We start from the raw sequence: 14951 nt of genomic DNA, 5'->3' as shown, positions 1-14951 counted from the left end.
CCTTCCTGCCGGGGCTGCGCAGCTGGCAGGCGGGGGCGGTGGTGGGAGCGTGCAGGAGGCTCTGCCTGCTGCTGCCCTGCGTGGCCGAGCGCCGGCCTTTCGGCGGTCCTTGTGTGCGTTTTCTGCTGCTGAATATCACTTTAAAGCTTTTTAGTCTTAACGGTTTTCTGGCACGATTATGCACCGCGAGGGGCGCGTCACGGGTATGTGAGCAGCAGGGTAAATGCCAGTGACAAATATGTTAAGCCTGACAAAACTGCAATGGCAGGGTTACTTTGCCAGCAGATGACAATTTCTTTTTTTTGGCACGTGTGTACAGTCCGAGGTTTTAAGCTTATACCGCATCTGTAGCACCTTGGGAGCCCAATTTCACAGGGGTGGTTCCTCAAGATAGGCGTCAGTTGCGCAAATAACCGTGAAATAATAGCATGTTACAAAAGAGTTGACACTCTTCATAGTTAAGCTTGTGGTTGTTCTAGTTCCAGTGTTTTTAGTCTGTTGTTTTTTATTTGCAGTGATGATAGTCTCTTCGTGTACGATTGCATCAATGCGGAGAAGAAGACCTTAGGAAATAAAGGGTGAGAAAATCTGCTTAGGCAATCTGCTGGTTTCCCAGAGGGTGCATCTCCTCCCGAGGTTGTGTGGAGCGAAGATAATAAAAGCAAGTCATGGGGTGACTCCTTGATCAGGTGATGGCTAGGTTGTTTTTGCTAACCCCGATGGATATATGTGTATGTATTTTTTTGTTTCTTTTTCATCCCAGAGGGGAGGCTGTACATCTTTTTCTTTTTTAGAGAAACACCAGTACTATAATCAGTGATTCTGTATGACTCTTCTTGGTCAAGACATTTACAGAAAAATGCTGCATTTTTTATTAGACCATCTAAGACAGTTAGAAGAAAAAAAACCACAGACCAGTTACATAACTCCTCCTTCAGGTCTGTTCTCTAAGTCATGAGATTTCAAAACCTGAAAAAGTCTTTTTCTTAGTTTAAATTCAACCAGTGAACATTGTTTTACCTGTAGCCAATTTTACTGTTTTCTCCTAAATTGGTATCAAGATCTGCTAGCACAAACCCTAGTGGGTTTTTTTTTAAGCAGGCAATGATACAAGCTTGGACCTTATATCAGTTTCCTTTTTCTTGGCTTTTTTCTTTGCATTAATGTTCAAGTTGGCTCAACATTTTAAGCACAAATAAAACCTTTAGCGTTGTACTTTGTTTTTCATGCTCCTTCTTGGTGGTGTGAGAACAACCTTCTCTTCTTAAGGATTTCAGTAACTCTCAGGTTGTGAACTGTTGTTCCCCTTCTCTCTGTTAGGCAGGATGGAAAACCGACGGATAAAGGAAGTGATGACATCCTAGCGTTTGCCTTCTCCCCGTCAGGAGATTATTTTGCCGTGACAGATGACAGCAAACGTCTGATTCTGTTCCATACGAAGCCTTCCTGGGAATGTGTTAGCGTCAGGTAAGGAGGCAGGATGTTGCATGTCACTTTGTTATGGAGTTATGGCTGATTAATTTAGAGTTACAAAATAGTAGTACTTGGTATGTTGCCATTTGTTATCACTAAGCTTCCTCTTTTTTTTTTTTTTCTTCCTTGTACTTGCTCAAACAAATTTAATGTTCTTGGGAATTCAAAGACATTTGTCAAGAAGTGATGCGTGGTATGCCCCACAAATGGGAGTGCAGATGTTTATATCATTGGCCAAGGAAAGGATAATCTCTTTTCTTATTCCAAAAGACAGTATTTGCATCTTTAAGAACTGAAACTTTACCCACTCCTAGTGAAAGCTAAGGTTGGGCCTGTAAGAGTGATACTGAGCAGTTCAGTGAGTGCACTATCCGTTTCTGTTGATTTTGAGGAGAAGGTGTTTTGGGGAGTTTGTGAACTCTCTTAAAAGCATATCTTTAGAGATGCTGCCAACTGTTTCCCTTCTGTAGTACGGTTCTCTTGAGAAAACAGTCTATAGCTGTCCACCAGAGGTCCTCCAGTTACAAGTTTTCTGCTGCTGCTTGTGACAATTGTCTGTAAAAAAAAAAAGGACCATGAAGGACTTCCTGAGAAAGTAGCTCAGCATGTCATGTCTCTGCTTCTGGTGGTCTCTGACAAATGTGAGGCCCTGGTTGCAAAATGGACCTTTGGTGGGTTAACCGATGTTGTAGTGAGTAATCGCTGACAAAACCAGAAATGGCAAATTCTGTTCATTCTGTGTTCTGTCTTCCCTGCTGCCCTGCCCTGTATGTCTTGCCCGTAATATGCCATTGGATGATTGTTTGATGTTTCAGTTTTCTGCTAAAAGATCAACTAGGACCACAGCTGGATTTTTTGGGAACGTCACTACTTCCTATTAGGAAACTGGGAATACGGGCAAAAGGGTCTCTGCATGAAAAAAAGAATGCCAAAGTTGAGCTATGTAACTTGTGTCGGTGTTTTGTGGCAAGCTGTATAAAAGGTTTCATGCGGTGCTAGTCGGCTCATTTCAGACAAGGGTAACTTTTGAATATTTGTGTTTAGGATCAAAAGGCAGTACAATGAACTTGGAGTAAGACTTTTTCTTGTTGGCAAGGTAACCTATTTTGAAACTGTGCTGCCTGAGCCTGCAATGTGTTAATAGGCTTTCTTGTCCTTATACATTTTCCCGTTGTTACGGTGTTGCTTTAAACAGTCACTAAAAAGTATTAGAATTTCTGTCTTCCTACCTGAAGTACAGTATATTGTTCTTTTGCCTCCAGACGGTCACCAAATTTCAGAGTAGGTGAATAGAAATGCCCATTCGCTGTGATCTCTGGTGTCCGCAATCCTATGTTAACACACAGGACATAGAGGGGTTTGGAAAAGAGGTGTTATGAAAAGAAAAGAATAGCAGTAATAACAATAGCTGTTAAGTTGCAGAAGCAGTCTTCAGACTAAGTGATTAAACCTTTTTTAAAACTTGTTTTCTGGCATATATGGTCCTTACATTTATCTGAAAAGTTGTAAGAAAACTGTTACCTGCTGCACTGGCAACTGGAACTATAAGATACTGGCAGGTGATGAGGGAAAGTCAGAGTTCAAGTTCAGGGCTTTGCCTGGACAAGGTACCCTGAGGCTGTGGCTCTCTGACTCTGGATGCAAGGAGGAAGGGTCCTTGAGGCTCCCAGGGAAGGGCTTCCTTTTACAGTACGAAGTGGCAACTGGAGAAGTAGTTTCAACACAGTTTTTACATGTGTTGCTGCAAAGGACTTTTACTAGGCTAACTCCTGCCTTGTCTTCTCTTTTCTACGTGTTTAACTTGTATTTTTATTATGGAGAGTGCAAGAAAGCCTACCAGCTTTCTTCAGAGTACTGGCAGGCTGCCTAGGCAAAATGCTCAGTTGAGAAAGTATCTAGGCAAAATGAAGGCGTGCAGCTTTAATGGCCTCTCCTTTTTTTCTCCCCCCCCAAGGTGTTCGCTATTACATAGTTTAGTCATTTAATAGGCCTCAAAAGTGCTATTTCGGCCCCATACCCTCCCTTAACATTATTCTCATTGCTGCCATTTGAAGAATATTGCATCTAAGAGCTTTTTGTCCAGTCTCTTTGTCGGTTTAACTGGGTCTGAATCCAGACTTGCTGAAGCTGCCATCCAGAGCTGTTCAAACTGTGCCATTTTTCTTTCAGGTTCGTGAACAGGAGATGCACTTCCCTGGTTATTACAGCTGCAGAGGATAAGATTCTGGTTGCAGACAAGTCTGGTGATGTCTATTCTTACTCAATAACAGAACCCCAAGCAGATGGAAAACTTGAGCTGGGTCACTTGTCTCTGCTATTGGATGTGGTAAGTATGTGCCTCCGTGTAGTTAGTGTACAAACCTGCATTCCTCCTTGTGTTTGGGTCTTTCATTGTTGCTCTTGTCCCAAATTTGGGAGTTCTTTTTTTATATAAATGAAGTAGGTGATCTGGATTTCTTCTACTGAGTTTGTGTCTGCATAGTTTGGTAAGGAAACGAGCTTACCAAAGGGTTATCTATTCTGGGAGTGTGAGTGTTCAAAAAGTCTTCATAGAATCATTAAGGTTGGAAAAGACCTCTAAGACATTGAGTCCAACCGTCGACCCAACACCACCATGCCCACTAAACCGTGTCCCTAAGTGCCACATCTACACGTCTTTTAAATACCTCCAGGGATGGGGACTCAACCACTTCCCTGGGCAGCCTGTTCCAATGTTTAACCACTCTTTCAGTAAAGAAATTTTTCCTCACGTCCAATCTAAACCTCCCCTGGCGCAACTTGAGGCCATTTCCTCTCGTCCTTTCGCCAGTTACTTGGGAGAAGAGACCGACATCCACCTCCTTGCTACAACCTCCTTTCAGGTAGTTGTAGAGAGCGATGAGGTCTCCCCTGGGCATCCTTTTCTCCAGGCTAAACAACCCCAGTTCCCTCAGCCGCTCCTCATAAGACTTGTTCTCCAGACCCCTCCCCAGCCTCATTGCCCTTCTCTGGACACACTCTAACACCATGTTACAGCCACAGAAGACTTGATCATGCAATGTATGTGGGAATTCACCCAGTCTGTCATGTCAGTTGAGCTCTTCAATGTGAAGCTCTTCTTTCTTTTTAAGATGCAGTGGGACTTCCACCTGGACTGTTGGAGCTCAGTGGCTTTCACTGGACCCAGTAGTCAGTGTCACTTGTCTTAGTGAGTGGGAAAGTTACTGTCATAAAGATTTATGCTTCTATTGTCGGTGGAAAAGCATGGCTTTATGTTTGCACCTGCCATTCAGAGTCAGGAGAAACAGATAGTTTACTGCTTATCTTTTTTTTCCTGGTGTTGTGGTTTAACCTCATCCGGCAACTGAGTACCACCCAGCTGCTCGCTCACTCCTCCCCCCCTGGCCCCCCAGTGGGATGGGGGAGAGAATCGGAATAGTAGAAGTGAGAAAAACTTGTGGGTTGAGATAAGAACAGTTTAATAATTGAAATAAAATAATAATAGCAATAATAATAATAAGGTAATAATAAGAATAATACACAAAGCAAGTGATGCACAATGCAATTGCTCACCACTTGCCGACCGATGCCCAGCGAGCAGCGGCCCCCCCCGGCCAGCTTTCCCCCAGTTTATGTACTGAGCATGACGTCACATGGTATGGAATGTCCCTGGGGCCAGTTTGGGTCAGCTGTCCTGGCTGTGCCCCCTCCCGGCTTCTTGTGCCCCTCCAGCCTTCTCAGTCAGTAGAGCATGGGAAGCTGGAAAGTCCTTGCCTTGTGTAAGCACTGCTCAGCAACAACTAAAACATGGGTGTGTTATCAACATTGTTCTCATCCTAAATCCAAAACACAGCGCTGTACCAGCTACTAGGAAGAAAATTAACTCTATCCCAGCCGAAACCAGGACACCTGGTTAGGAAGAATTATATTAAAACAAGCATTGAACTACTGGGCACCAAAACTCTCACTTTACCAACAGGCACTGAGTCCTGATGACCGGTATATCCTAACTGCAGACAGAGATGAGAAGATCAGAGTCAGCTTGGCAAAGGCTCCTTATAATATTGTATCCTACTGTCTGGGACACAAAGAGTAAGTTTATTGTGTGCAAAAGTTATTGTGTGCAGCTCTTCACTGTGCCTCAGTGGATGAAATGATTGTCTCCTCAAATCATATTGAACAACAGCTAGGTCTATGTTAGAGTCATAGAATGGTTTGGGTTGGAAGGGACTTTGAAAGGTCATCTGGTCCAACCCCCCTGCCATGAGGAGGGACGTCTTCAACTAGATCAGGTTGCTCAGAGCCCCGTCCAGCCTGACCTGGAATGTTTCCAGGGATGGGGCATCTACCACCTCTCTGGGAAACCTGTGCCAGGGTTTCACCACCCTCAGCGTAAAAAATTTCTTCCTTATATCTCGTCTAAATCTACCCTCTCTTAGTTTAAAACCATTACCCCTTGTCCTATCGCAACAGGCCCTATTAAGAAGTCTGTCTCATCTTTCTTATAAACCCCTTTTAAGTACTGAAAGGCCGCAATAAGGTCTGCTCGGAGCCTTCTCTTCTCCAGGCTGAACAACCCCAACTCTCTCAGCCTGTCCTCATAGGAGAGGTGTTCCATCCCCCTGATCATTTTCGTGGCCGTCTTCTGGACCCGCTCCAAGAGGTCCGTGCTTTCTTGTACTGAGGGCTCCAGAGCTGGACACAGTACTCCAGGTGGGGTCTCACCGGAGCAGAGTAGAAGGGCAAAATTACCTCCTTTGATCTGCTGGCCACAAGAGACCCCGGAGCCTGGAGATTGTTAGTTCAGGATGGAGCCTGCCTTAGTCTTAAGAAGGGAAGTCTTGGGAGGTCTTTGTGGTTTGAACAGACGCTAATCTAATGGCATCTCAGTGCAGAGCTCAGACTTGGAGGTTCTGTGGTAATACAAAAAAAACCCGGCTGTATCAATGGGAAGGATACAGCACTCTTTCTGCCTGGACACTAGACTGCAGTGAGCTAGAGGCTGCAAAATGGTCCCATAAAATAGATTCAAGGAATCACGCTTCTTAATATAGTTACCTGGCCTTTCTAGTAGCTGAGAAAAGGGACTTGGTGTTTTTCTTGAGGTTGGTTCTATTGCTATGGGCAAGAACACTTAGGTAAGTAGAAGGATCTGTGGAAGGTGGATCATAGAGGATATCCCTGTAGAAAGATGATGTGCTGCTGTGTTACTAAGTCTAGTAAAATGCAGGGTTCATTCTGCATAAAACCAGGAAGGGTGATCTTTCCCTTCCCTTCCTTTCCTTTCTCCTCCATCCTGAAGTGAAGGTCCTTCTAATTACAGTGATCTGAAGAGTGGAAGGCAGCAAAGCAACCTGCTAGCTATACTGATGTGATTCAGATGTGCTCTGACTTGCTAGGAGACCGGTAGTTCTTTTGGTATAGGAATAGGGGTTGCCTTCTATTGGGGTTGTCTTCTGTCTAGCCAGTTTATCAGGACTTCCTTTTCAGCCTACAGGAGGGACTGTACTTTCCCTTTTCTTCTCAGTAGTTGTTTTCCCATGAAGAAAACTCAAATGGCAAATAGACTTTTAAAAGACTTTCCCTCTACATTTTTCTGCTTAAAATGTCTCTCAGTTGTGGTATTTTCAAAGTCTCTTGACTTTGCCTTCCACCTCTATGTGGTCTTGTGGGCTTTTTGGAGGTTTTTTGTTGTTGTCAGTTGTTAAGAGTTTTTGAGTAGAGTAGGGGGGTTGTGCAAGGTTTTTTTTGTGTGGCCACTGCTACATTTTGAGTCCACAGTGACAAGCTGGCAGAGAAGACATGACCCTGCTTAGGGCAGAGAATGCACGTAATTCTGCTTGTCTGGCTGCTGAGTTGCTTGGGGATAACGACACCCTTCCAGGCACATTTTTCCATAAGATGATGCAACATGGTGCAGTCAACTCACTATATCAGAAGCAAGAGTTAAAGAAAGACGGTGTGACTGGGGAGCTTGAGATACGGGTAGCAACCTTTCTAAACTTGCCCACCAAGGTGTTTTATTAGAGCACTTAAGACACAGATTAATTTGGACTATCAGTCTGATTTTAATAACATCATTTGGTAGTCTAACCTATGTAGAATTGGCGTAGTATAAAAGCAAGAGACTACTCACGTTAAAGATCTAAGTAGTCTTTGATCAGGTCAGTGTCTATAGCATATTTACAGAGCCATGTCTGGTGTTTCCACCTACTCACAGTAGGTGAGTTGTACTTTCTACAGAAAGTACACAGTTGTACTTTCTAATGAATAGAACTTGATGGTCAGAAAGACACATTTAAACGGGGGCTGTTGTGTCTGCACAAAGAGTTCATTAGTGGCTGCAGAGAGGAAAGGCAATTAGTGTAAATTGATTGAAACAGATTTAAAAATTCAATATTTAAATTAGCAATGAATAAGCAAAGGATTACATAAAGCAGCTATAATTGTTGTCTTGTTTCATGCTCCTGGATTTTCTTCTTTCAATGGGGTGCATGGTGACTCTTGCTGGATCTATTATGCCTGCATGCACCTGCCATTACTGCTTTGTCATGAAAGTTTGTATTACAGTGACCAAATCTCTTCCTTCTATTTTTTTCTCTTTCTTTTCTAAATGGCCTTAAAATTATGCCCGTTTTCAAAAGCAATACTATCCCGCTCAGGTATCGTTCTGCTCAGGTCACTATGTTTTTAAGTTGCTGAGCTCCAAGATAATAATGAACTCCAGAAGTTCAGGTCCTCATTACTCAGCAAAGGCAAGTCATGGTAGACACAGCAGTATTACACACTTCTGAAAAACAAGGTTTCTGGCTGAATGTAGACACTGGTGATAAATTGCCACATGCTTGTTTTAAAATTTTGTAAAGATTGCTTTTGAATGATCCCCAACTGTGATGGGAGAGATGTGGTACTATGAAAGCTGAGTCATCACTGTTGTTGTGTTTTAAAAGCATCTGTTGATGCATGTTTTTAATGCGCATCATGAATTGAGAAAGGGGAACGTGCTACCTGAGTAAATCTGTCTCCATTGGCATTTTTTGGTCTTAATGGCAATGTTTTCAGTCAGGAGGAAGTCAATAGAATTCCCTGAGTGCAGATGGGAAAATATATTTTTCTATTAAATAGAAAGTCAGTAGTTTGTGTAGATATATACTATATTAAGTACCGTAGATATATTTTTTTCTTCCTCCTAATTAGCTTGATGAGGAGAATCTGTTTGTTTGTTTATTGTAAGGTTCTCTTTAAAATTGGTGTTTTCTCTTACTGTGTGTGTTTAAAGACCAGTGTCACGCAAAAGAGTTCAACTTCTGACTACTTTCCCTTTAGGTTTGTAAGCAAAATACTTGTAATACCCAACTATCCTGATCTGCTGTTGTCCGCTTCTGGGGTATGTATTGCAATTTCTTCAAAAAAGTATTTTTCTTGAAAATTTGGACTTCAAAACCATTGTTTGCTTGTGTTTCACCCAAGTTCCTTGGGATACTTGGAATAGTCTCTCATGGTTTACAGCACGCCCTCTCACTCCCTCCTTCCCCCCCTTTCTCAGCTTTCTGTTCAGTGTTCAGCCATTCTATTGCTAGATCATGTAAGAACAGTTTACTGTGTTTATAGCAAGGCTAGCTTCTTATTAAGATCTTTGGGATGGAGAAATCACAAAGTCCTCAGTATTTCTTCATCATTAACTTTTGCTTTGGAGCACAGACAAACTTTAATCATTGGACTATTAAACAACTTTGAAGTGAACGGCTATTATGCCAGCCTACCATGATAATGCATGTCTTGAGAATGAATGGCCTTAGAATCACAGATTTTTTTTAGAGCTTTTAAGATGAGAAAATTTTTCCCGCTACACCCTCCCACTTGCTTTCCCCTCTGAGACTTGTTCTGAATTATGTCCTTGTCTGTATGTCCTCATAGTATGTCCAGTGCATGTTGTGTAGAGATTGCAGTGCAGTGCTACACAATGCTTGGACAAGGATTGAAGAAGTGAGTGTTCCCTCCTTTCCCTCCCCCCAGCCCTTTTCTTAAATTGATGGCATCATGCTGTCATGCCAGACCTGTACAGAGTGAATAGGTGGAGTTGGTCTAAAAGAAGGGAAACAATATTCTTTGTTTCCCGGACTACCAAAACTGCATAGGAAACAACGTTTTCTGTGAAGATGTGAAGATTGTAGTAATTCTTAGCATTTGGTTTCAGCTGCTGCTCTTGCTTCCCTAAGGCTCTTGTCTCTTGTTCCTCTAAATCTGTAAGCAACTCTAGCGTTAGTGCTGTGTGCAGCTGTATTTCATTCTTAGCAAATGCTCTTTGATGACTCTATTTTTCCAGAGAGGTGTTTAGCTTCTCTCCAGGAGGTTACTAAATCAAATGAGAATTTGGGTGATAACAAGAGTAGGGGCGGAGAAGGGCAACCTGAAAGAATTGACATTAAAATGCTGAGCACATGTGTTACTGTGCTATTTGAGACAGACTTGAAATGCACTCCTCCAGCTACCCAATTTCCACTTCAAAAGGAGGAGTAAAGTTAGCATGATTGAATAATTTAGAATGGAGGGGAAAGATTATGTTAATTAAAATGCTTTTCCTGCAATTTGAGGTCTTTAAGTGACTATTTAGCAGCTTCTATGGGAAGCTCTTCAGGGAAATAGGATTTAGCTGAAGGCCACGAGTGGCCTCTCTTTGCCTGAGGTGTTGTTAGTAATAGACTTGTGTCTGCTTCCATCTGTCCAGGACTCGACTCTGAGACTTTGGGAGTACAAAAGCGGGGAAGAATTGTACTGCTGTCATCTGAGTAACATCTGTGGGCCTGAGACAACCAAAACTGACCAGGTACGCCCATGTGTGTTAGTGCTTTTGCTATCCTCCCGATCCTTGTGACTCCCAAATGTCTTTGTTGCATTTTGTTAGGAGTGCCTGCCTTCTGTCGGTGGGTTTGGAAGTTATGTGAGACGTAGAAACTGTGACAATAGCCTGGGATTTCAGGAAAGGAAGAAAGTTCCTGAAATCCATTCCTGTGTCTTGTGTGCATTTCTAAAAAGTGCCAAGCAGTGACCGAAAGAAGCTGTTTGTTATTCTTCCCAAATATAAGTTCTGCACACTGGACAAAGCCTTCACTTCAAAATTTTTCCAAAAACACAGGTGCCTTAGTCTCTTAGCCAGAAAATACCTTGTAACACTGGAAAGATCTAAAAATTGACCCATTTTTAAAAACACTTAAAATTTAAAGGGTTAAAGCTGCAATTTATCTGAGCAAAAAGAAGCTTTGTAACTGAGCAAAAAGAAGCTTTGTAACATTTGTAACCAGTCACCTGCAATAGTACTGCCCTGTGGAGCCAAAACACTGGGCTTGCTCCTTTGGGTTGTTCTAAAGCTGGGCAGTGTCCAAAATTAAAATGTCCTATGTGAAAACCGAATACCCCTTGGAGGTAAGGAGCTCTCCTTAGCTTGCAGCCTGTACGTGAGTGGTGTCATACATATGTGTTTGGGGTGCTACTGTGATTTGGGGTGCTAATCTGATGTGAGCAGTGGTTCTGGTATTACTTGGTCTCTGGTTTTGTTCTTTCTTGTCACGTGAATTGGCATACGACCTATTAGCAGTGAAACAGCACTCATTCTTGCCCCTGCTGTGTACATCATATTAAGCCATCTGCTAATCTGTTGGGTCATTTAAGAGTTGTTCATCTTACCACCCGTCCTGCTGGGTGTGTTTTTCATGTAAATCTCTAAAAATGCTTCTTTCTCTGAAGACCATGGCTGTCTCCCAGTTGTTAGAGGTGACTGGGAAGCCTGTAGCCATGCATGGCTCTTGAGGCAAATCCACTGCAGAATTTGTATCCAGGCTGAAACCGAATTGAAAAGTTCTGACTTTCCTCCCTTGTGTTCTGTTGTGGTTTTGGGTAGTCGAAGTATGTTGTGCTCGGCCTCTCCCAGCAGTTGGGAGCCATTCCTGGGGATCTCTCAAGAGATTCTTTGCTGTCCATGTAGGTCTGGTTTGATCTTGTTAGTGGGATTCCCGGTTGCTGAACTGGGAGCACAACCCATGGAAGCACCAAGGTCCCAGGGACAGACCTGACAACTCAAGGGTTTTTTTTCTGTCCAGAAGACATCAGCAAGTTGTTCTTTGTGTTGGAGTAATAATGTGCAACTTTGTGTCTGTACATAAGCCCAGGAAGGCAGCCACTTGCATCACAGCATTCAAAGCTTAGATACTGGAAATCTTGGGTTTGGCCTAGAGTACTTGTTAGCAGGAATTCCGGGTAGTATCCATACTACAGGATTTGACTGAGGAAGGGAGAATTAAGATTGAGGCAAACCTACAAAATTACTTTACCACATATAGCCTTCTGAAAATAAGTGGCTCGGGGAGTTTCAGAGCCAAAGTGTTTTATCTTTGTGTTCAAAAGTAGTTAATGAGAGTGCTTTGCTGAAACAACGTGGCTTGATAGCCATCCAATCCATGTCTGCAGTAGTGTTGCAAGGCATTTCTTTTGGAGGGAAAAATGGTTTTATTTTAAAATACTTTGCCTTCTAGCTTTATTGGATCATTGAGGACTAGTAAGCAACTAGCTGTGAGGTGGGGAGTCCTATTATTAATTTAAAAAAAGCTACTTGTTGCTTAGACTGGCTTAGCATTTAGTAAGATAGCTTGCATGTAAATTAACGATGCTTGATCTCACACTGAATCCTAACTCCATTGCTTACAAACAAGTTTATCAAAAAATAATATTAAACTATATAATAAACCTTGAACGTAGCATTGGATAAACTGGCAAATGTTAGAGGGAAAAAAAACTTGTTGCTGCAAGCAGGAACTGATTTAAAAAATAATCTTCAACTCTTAGAATGTTTTTGAAGGCTTTTGAATGTAGTTTAGTAATACTTGCCTTGTCTCCTAACACACGTGATGAAGTCCCTTCCATAGGATACTCTTTATGCTGATGGAGTCTCTCAGTAGAAATTTGGGGTGCCCTTTGACTGTTTGAGGTAGCTTCTTTACCTCGGTGTGAGTAAGCAATGACAGAAAGGGAAAACCCACAAACTGTGGGTTAATAAATATAACACAGCAGTTAATAAGCTGTATTCCTGCAGTGTTTTGCAGTTCTTCTATCCACTGCCATATGTTTCTCCTAACGGTGGTCTTGGAAGCCTCAGGCTGGCCTGTTCCTCGAATCTGTGAAATTCTGCTTACTGCCCACTCTTACAGGCGTTCTAAAATCTGTCTCCGATGACACTAAATTTGCACGATGCTTGAGGGGCGCAGAAGACTCAGTTGACTTCCAGAGTTCGTACGTACTTGTGATCAGGCAGTGTCCCAGTGATTACAGACAGATAAATGACAGATTTAAACCTTAATGCGGTGCATTGCCACCTTTGCGCTGTATTGCATACAGCATGCTCATTACAACCTACAAAGTGCTGACTCAAGAGATTGTTGCCTTAAATTCAGACAGTAAATGTCACACAGCTGTCAATATGTACTTCTTTCAGAATAATTACTGCCTCGATGGCCAGCAGGACCAAAGGGGAAAGGAGACTTGTGTTTTGCTGGCGTCATAGTGCTAGAAATGCCAGAGATGATGGCTGGTGGTAGTAGTTAGTCGTGCTGTGCATCCAGGAGTATCAAAGATCATTTTCACAACCCGGTGTGACATTTATTGTCTGAATTTAAGGGAACAATCTCTTGAGTCAGCACTTTGTAGGTTGTAATGAGCATGCTGTATGCAAATGACTCTGGCAACCAAAGATCAGATGGGGATATAAATGTTTCTTTCGCGTTGCATTTAATTTTTACCATTGATAACCACTGTGAATGCACTGAAGCTTGAAACACAACTTGAAGCACAATGATAATGGAATCATCAGTAATGGTGGGTCACGTGAGGACATAAATGTGGGCTTATTTTGCTTGGCAGATGATGAATATATGTTTGTTTTGGGAATGTAGGAGTGTTTTTGAGCAGTGTAGCATCGGTTTCAGCTGATGGGTTGCAGATCCTCAGTTCATTTTCCCACTAGAATAGGAGTAATTCTCTAATTCTGTAGTGCTATATAAATATTTTTCCTGCTTCGGAGCTTTCACCTCATCTGATCCTCTTGACAGGAGAAGCTTGTTTAAAGTCCAGAACATGAATTGCACAACTCTACCCCAGTGCTCCAGTATATTAATTTTTTATAAGGTCACCTCTTCTCACAGATGACATCAAAAGTTAATTTTAAGGTGTTGGCAGGCTGATAACAGTGTCATTTAAATGCTGAATAGGTTCAGAGAGTATCAAGTGAACATCTGTTTATCACAGACTGCTCTTGTAGCTCTTCTTTTAAGTTAAGTGATTTCATAGGCTTGTCCTTGAACAAGATACTGCTCTGGGACTTGCATTCACTTTACTGATTGTTAACTTACCCACACATGGAAAGAAAAGAGCTTGCAAAGAAGATGCATTTTCTTGTCTCTGTCCAGCTGTGAATAATACTTGGTTCAAATCAAAAAAGCCTCCTCCTCCCTCCCCCAGTGAGGGTGGGGGAGAGCTGCTGCCTACTTCAAGTTCACAGAACCTTTTGTCTCTCTGACAAAGCGCTCAGCTGTGTAGGTGGGCACTTCCCATCGCTGCACTTGCCCTGCATGTTTGTCATGAGACGGGCAGAGAGGCAGAGCTTTGGTATTAGAAGCAAATATCACAGGTTTGGGGTTTTTTAATATATATATCTTGGCTTGTTCCCTTAAATGTCTAAAGAACCCACTGGTGGTTTACAATGGGAGCTGTCAGTTCTACTCTGGAGCTGTCAGTTCTACTCTAAAGCTGTGGTGTCAATGGCTCCGTAATGCAATAACTACATTTAGATGTATTGGCTACAGAGAACCTTTCTGGTTCAGCCCACTCATCCTGCCCAGTATTTGGAACCGTAAGCATTTTTTATGTCTGTATTAAACAGGGGTCCTGGGTCCCAATGCTAAATATGGACTAACAACTTAGTATTTCTGCAGAGTAGCAAGAGATTAGTCCCATCTGTTCCCAAGGGCTCTGAAATGTATCATCCTTTTGATAATGGTTTTTATAAAGTGCTCCTCTTCTGTCCAAACAGGCAGTTGAGTATGTGAGTGAGAAGTGTGTGCATGCCATTTTTCTTGCTTACCCCCATGAGACTGTGTCACGCAATGGATTTTATTTTTTTTCTCTTGTGCTGGAGATGCACTGCGTAACCCTGGTTTTAAGGTATATTTATACCATTAATTAACTTTCTTTCCCGCAGTTGGTTTATCTTTTTGTAGTTGCATCATGTGCTGTTGACAAAATAGTTAGCTTCTGGTATTAAACTTGCTGACTTGAATGTTTGGAAGCTGTACAACTTGTTTTGCTTTCCTACGTTGATTGCAAAATTCCGAAACAAGCACCCTGACAATGCCTATACATCAGCTGATAGCCCAAAGGGTGAAATCCCGTGGTTACTCCCAAATTCAGCTTAACCTGGTGAACCAATAGTGACCAGCCTCGTGTTAGGGAAA

At 42.4% G+C, this 14951-nt stretch overlaps 1 protein-coding gene across 1 annotated transcript in view; it reads left to right on the top strand.

Annotated features, from left to right (window-relative positions):
- Nucleotides 1–178: 178 nt before the first annotated feature.
- Nucleotides 179–14951, top strand: part of WDR4 (WD repeat domain 4) — a 21633-nt gene continuing 6860 nt past the window's right edge. The window contains exons 1-7 of the mRNA XM_009328047.1: nt 179–207; nt 516–578; nt 1321–1467; nt 3643–3799; nt 5432–5544; nt 8779–8839; nt 10181–10279. Of these exons, the coding sequence (XP_009326322.1) occupies nt 179–207; nt 516–578; nt 1321–1467; nt 3643–3799; nt 5432–5544; nt 8779–8839; nt 10181–10279 (669 nt within the window). The remainder of the gene's footprint in view (nt 208–515; nt 579–1320; nt 1468–3642; nt 3800–5431; nt 5545–8778; nt 8840–10180; nt 10280–14951) is intronic.

Source organism: Pygoscelis adeliae, unplaced genomic scaffold, assembly GCF_000699105.1.
Source record: "Pygoscelis adeliae isolate BGI_AS28 unplaced genomic scaffold, ASM69910v1 Scaffold154, whole genome shotgun sequence".
NCBI classification, from domain to species: domain Eukaryota; kingdom Metazoa; phylum Chordata; class Aves; order Sphenisciformes; family Spheniscidae; genus Pygoscelis; species Pygoscelis adeliae.
The sequence above is the reverse complement of the archived record's forward strand: the minus strand, read 5'-3'. Positions and strand labels throughout refer to the sequence as shown.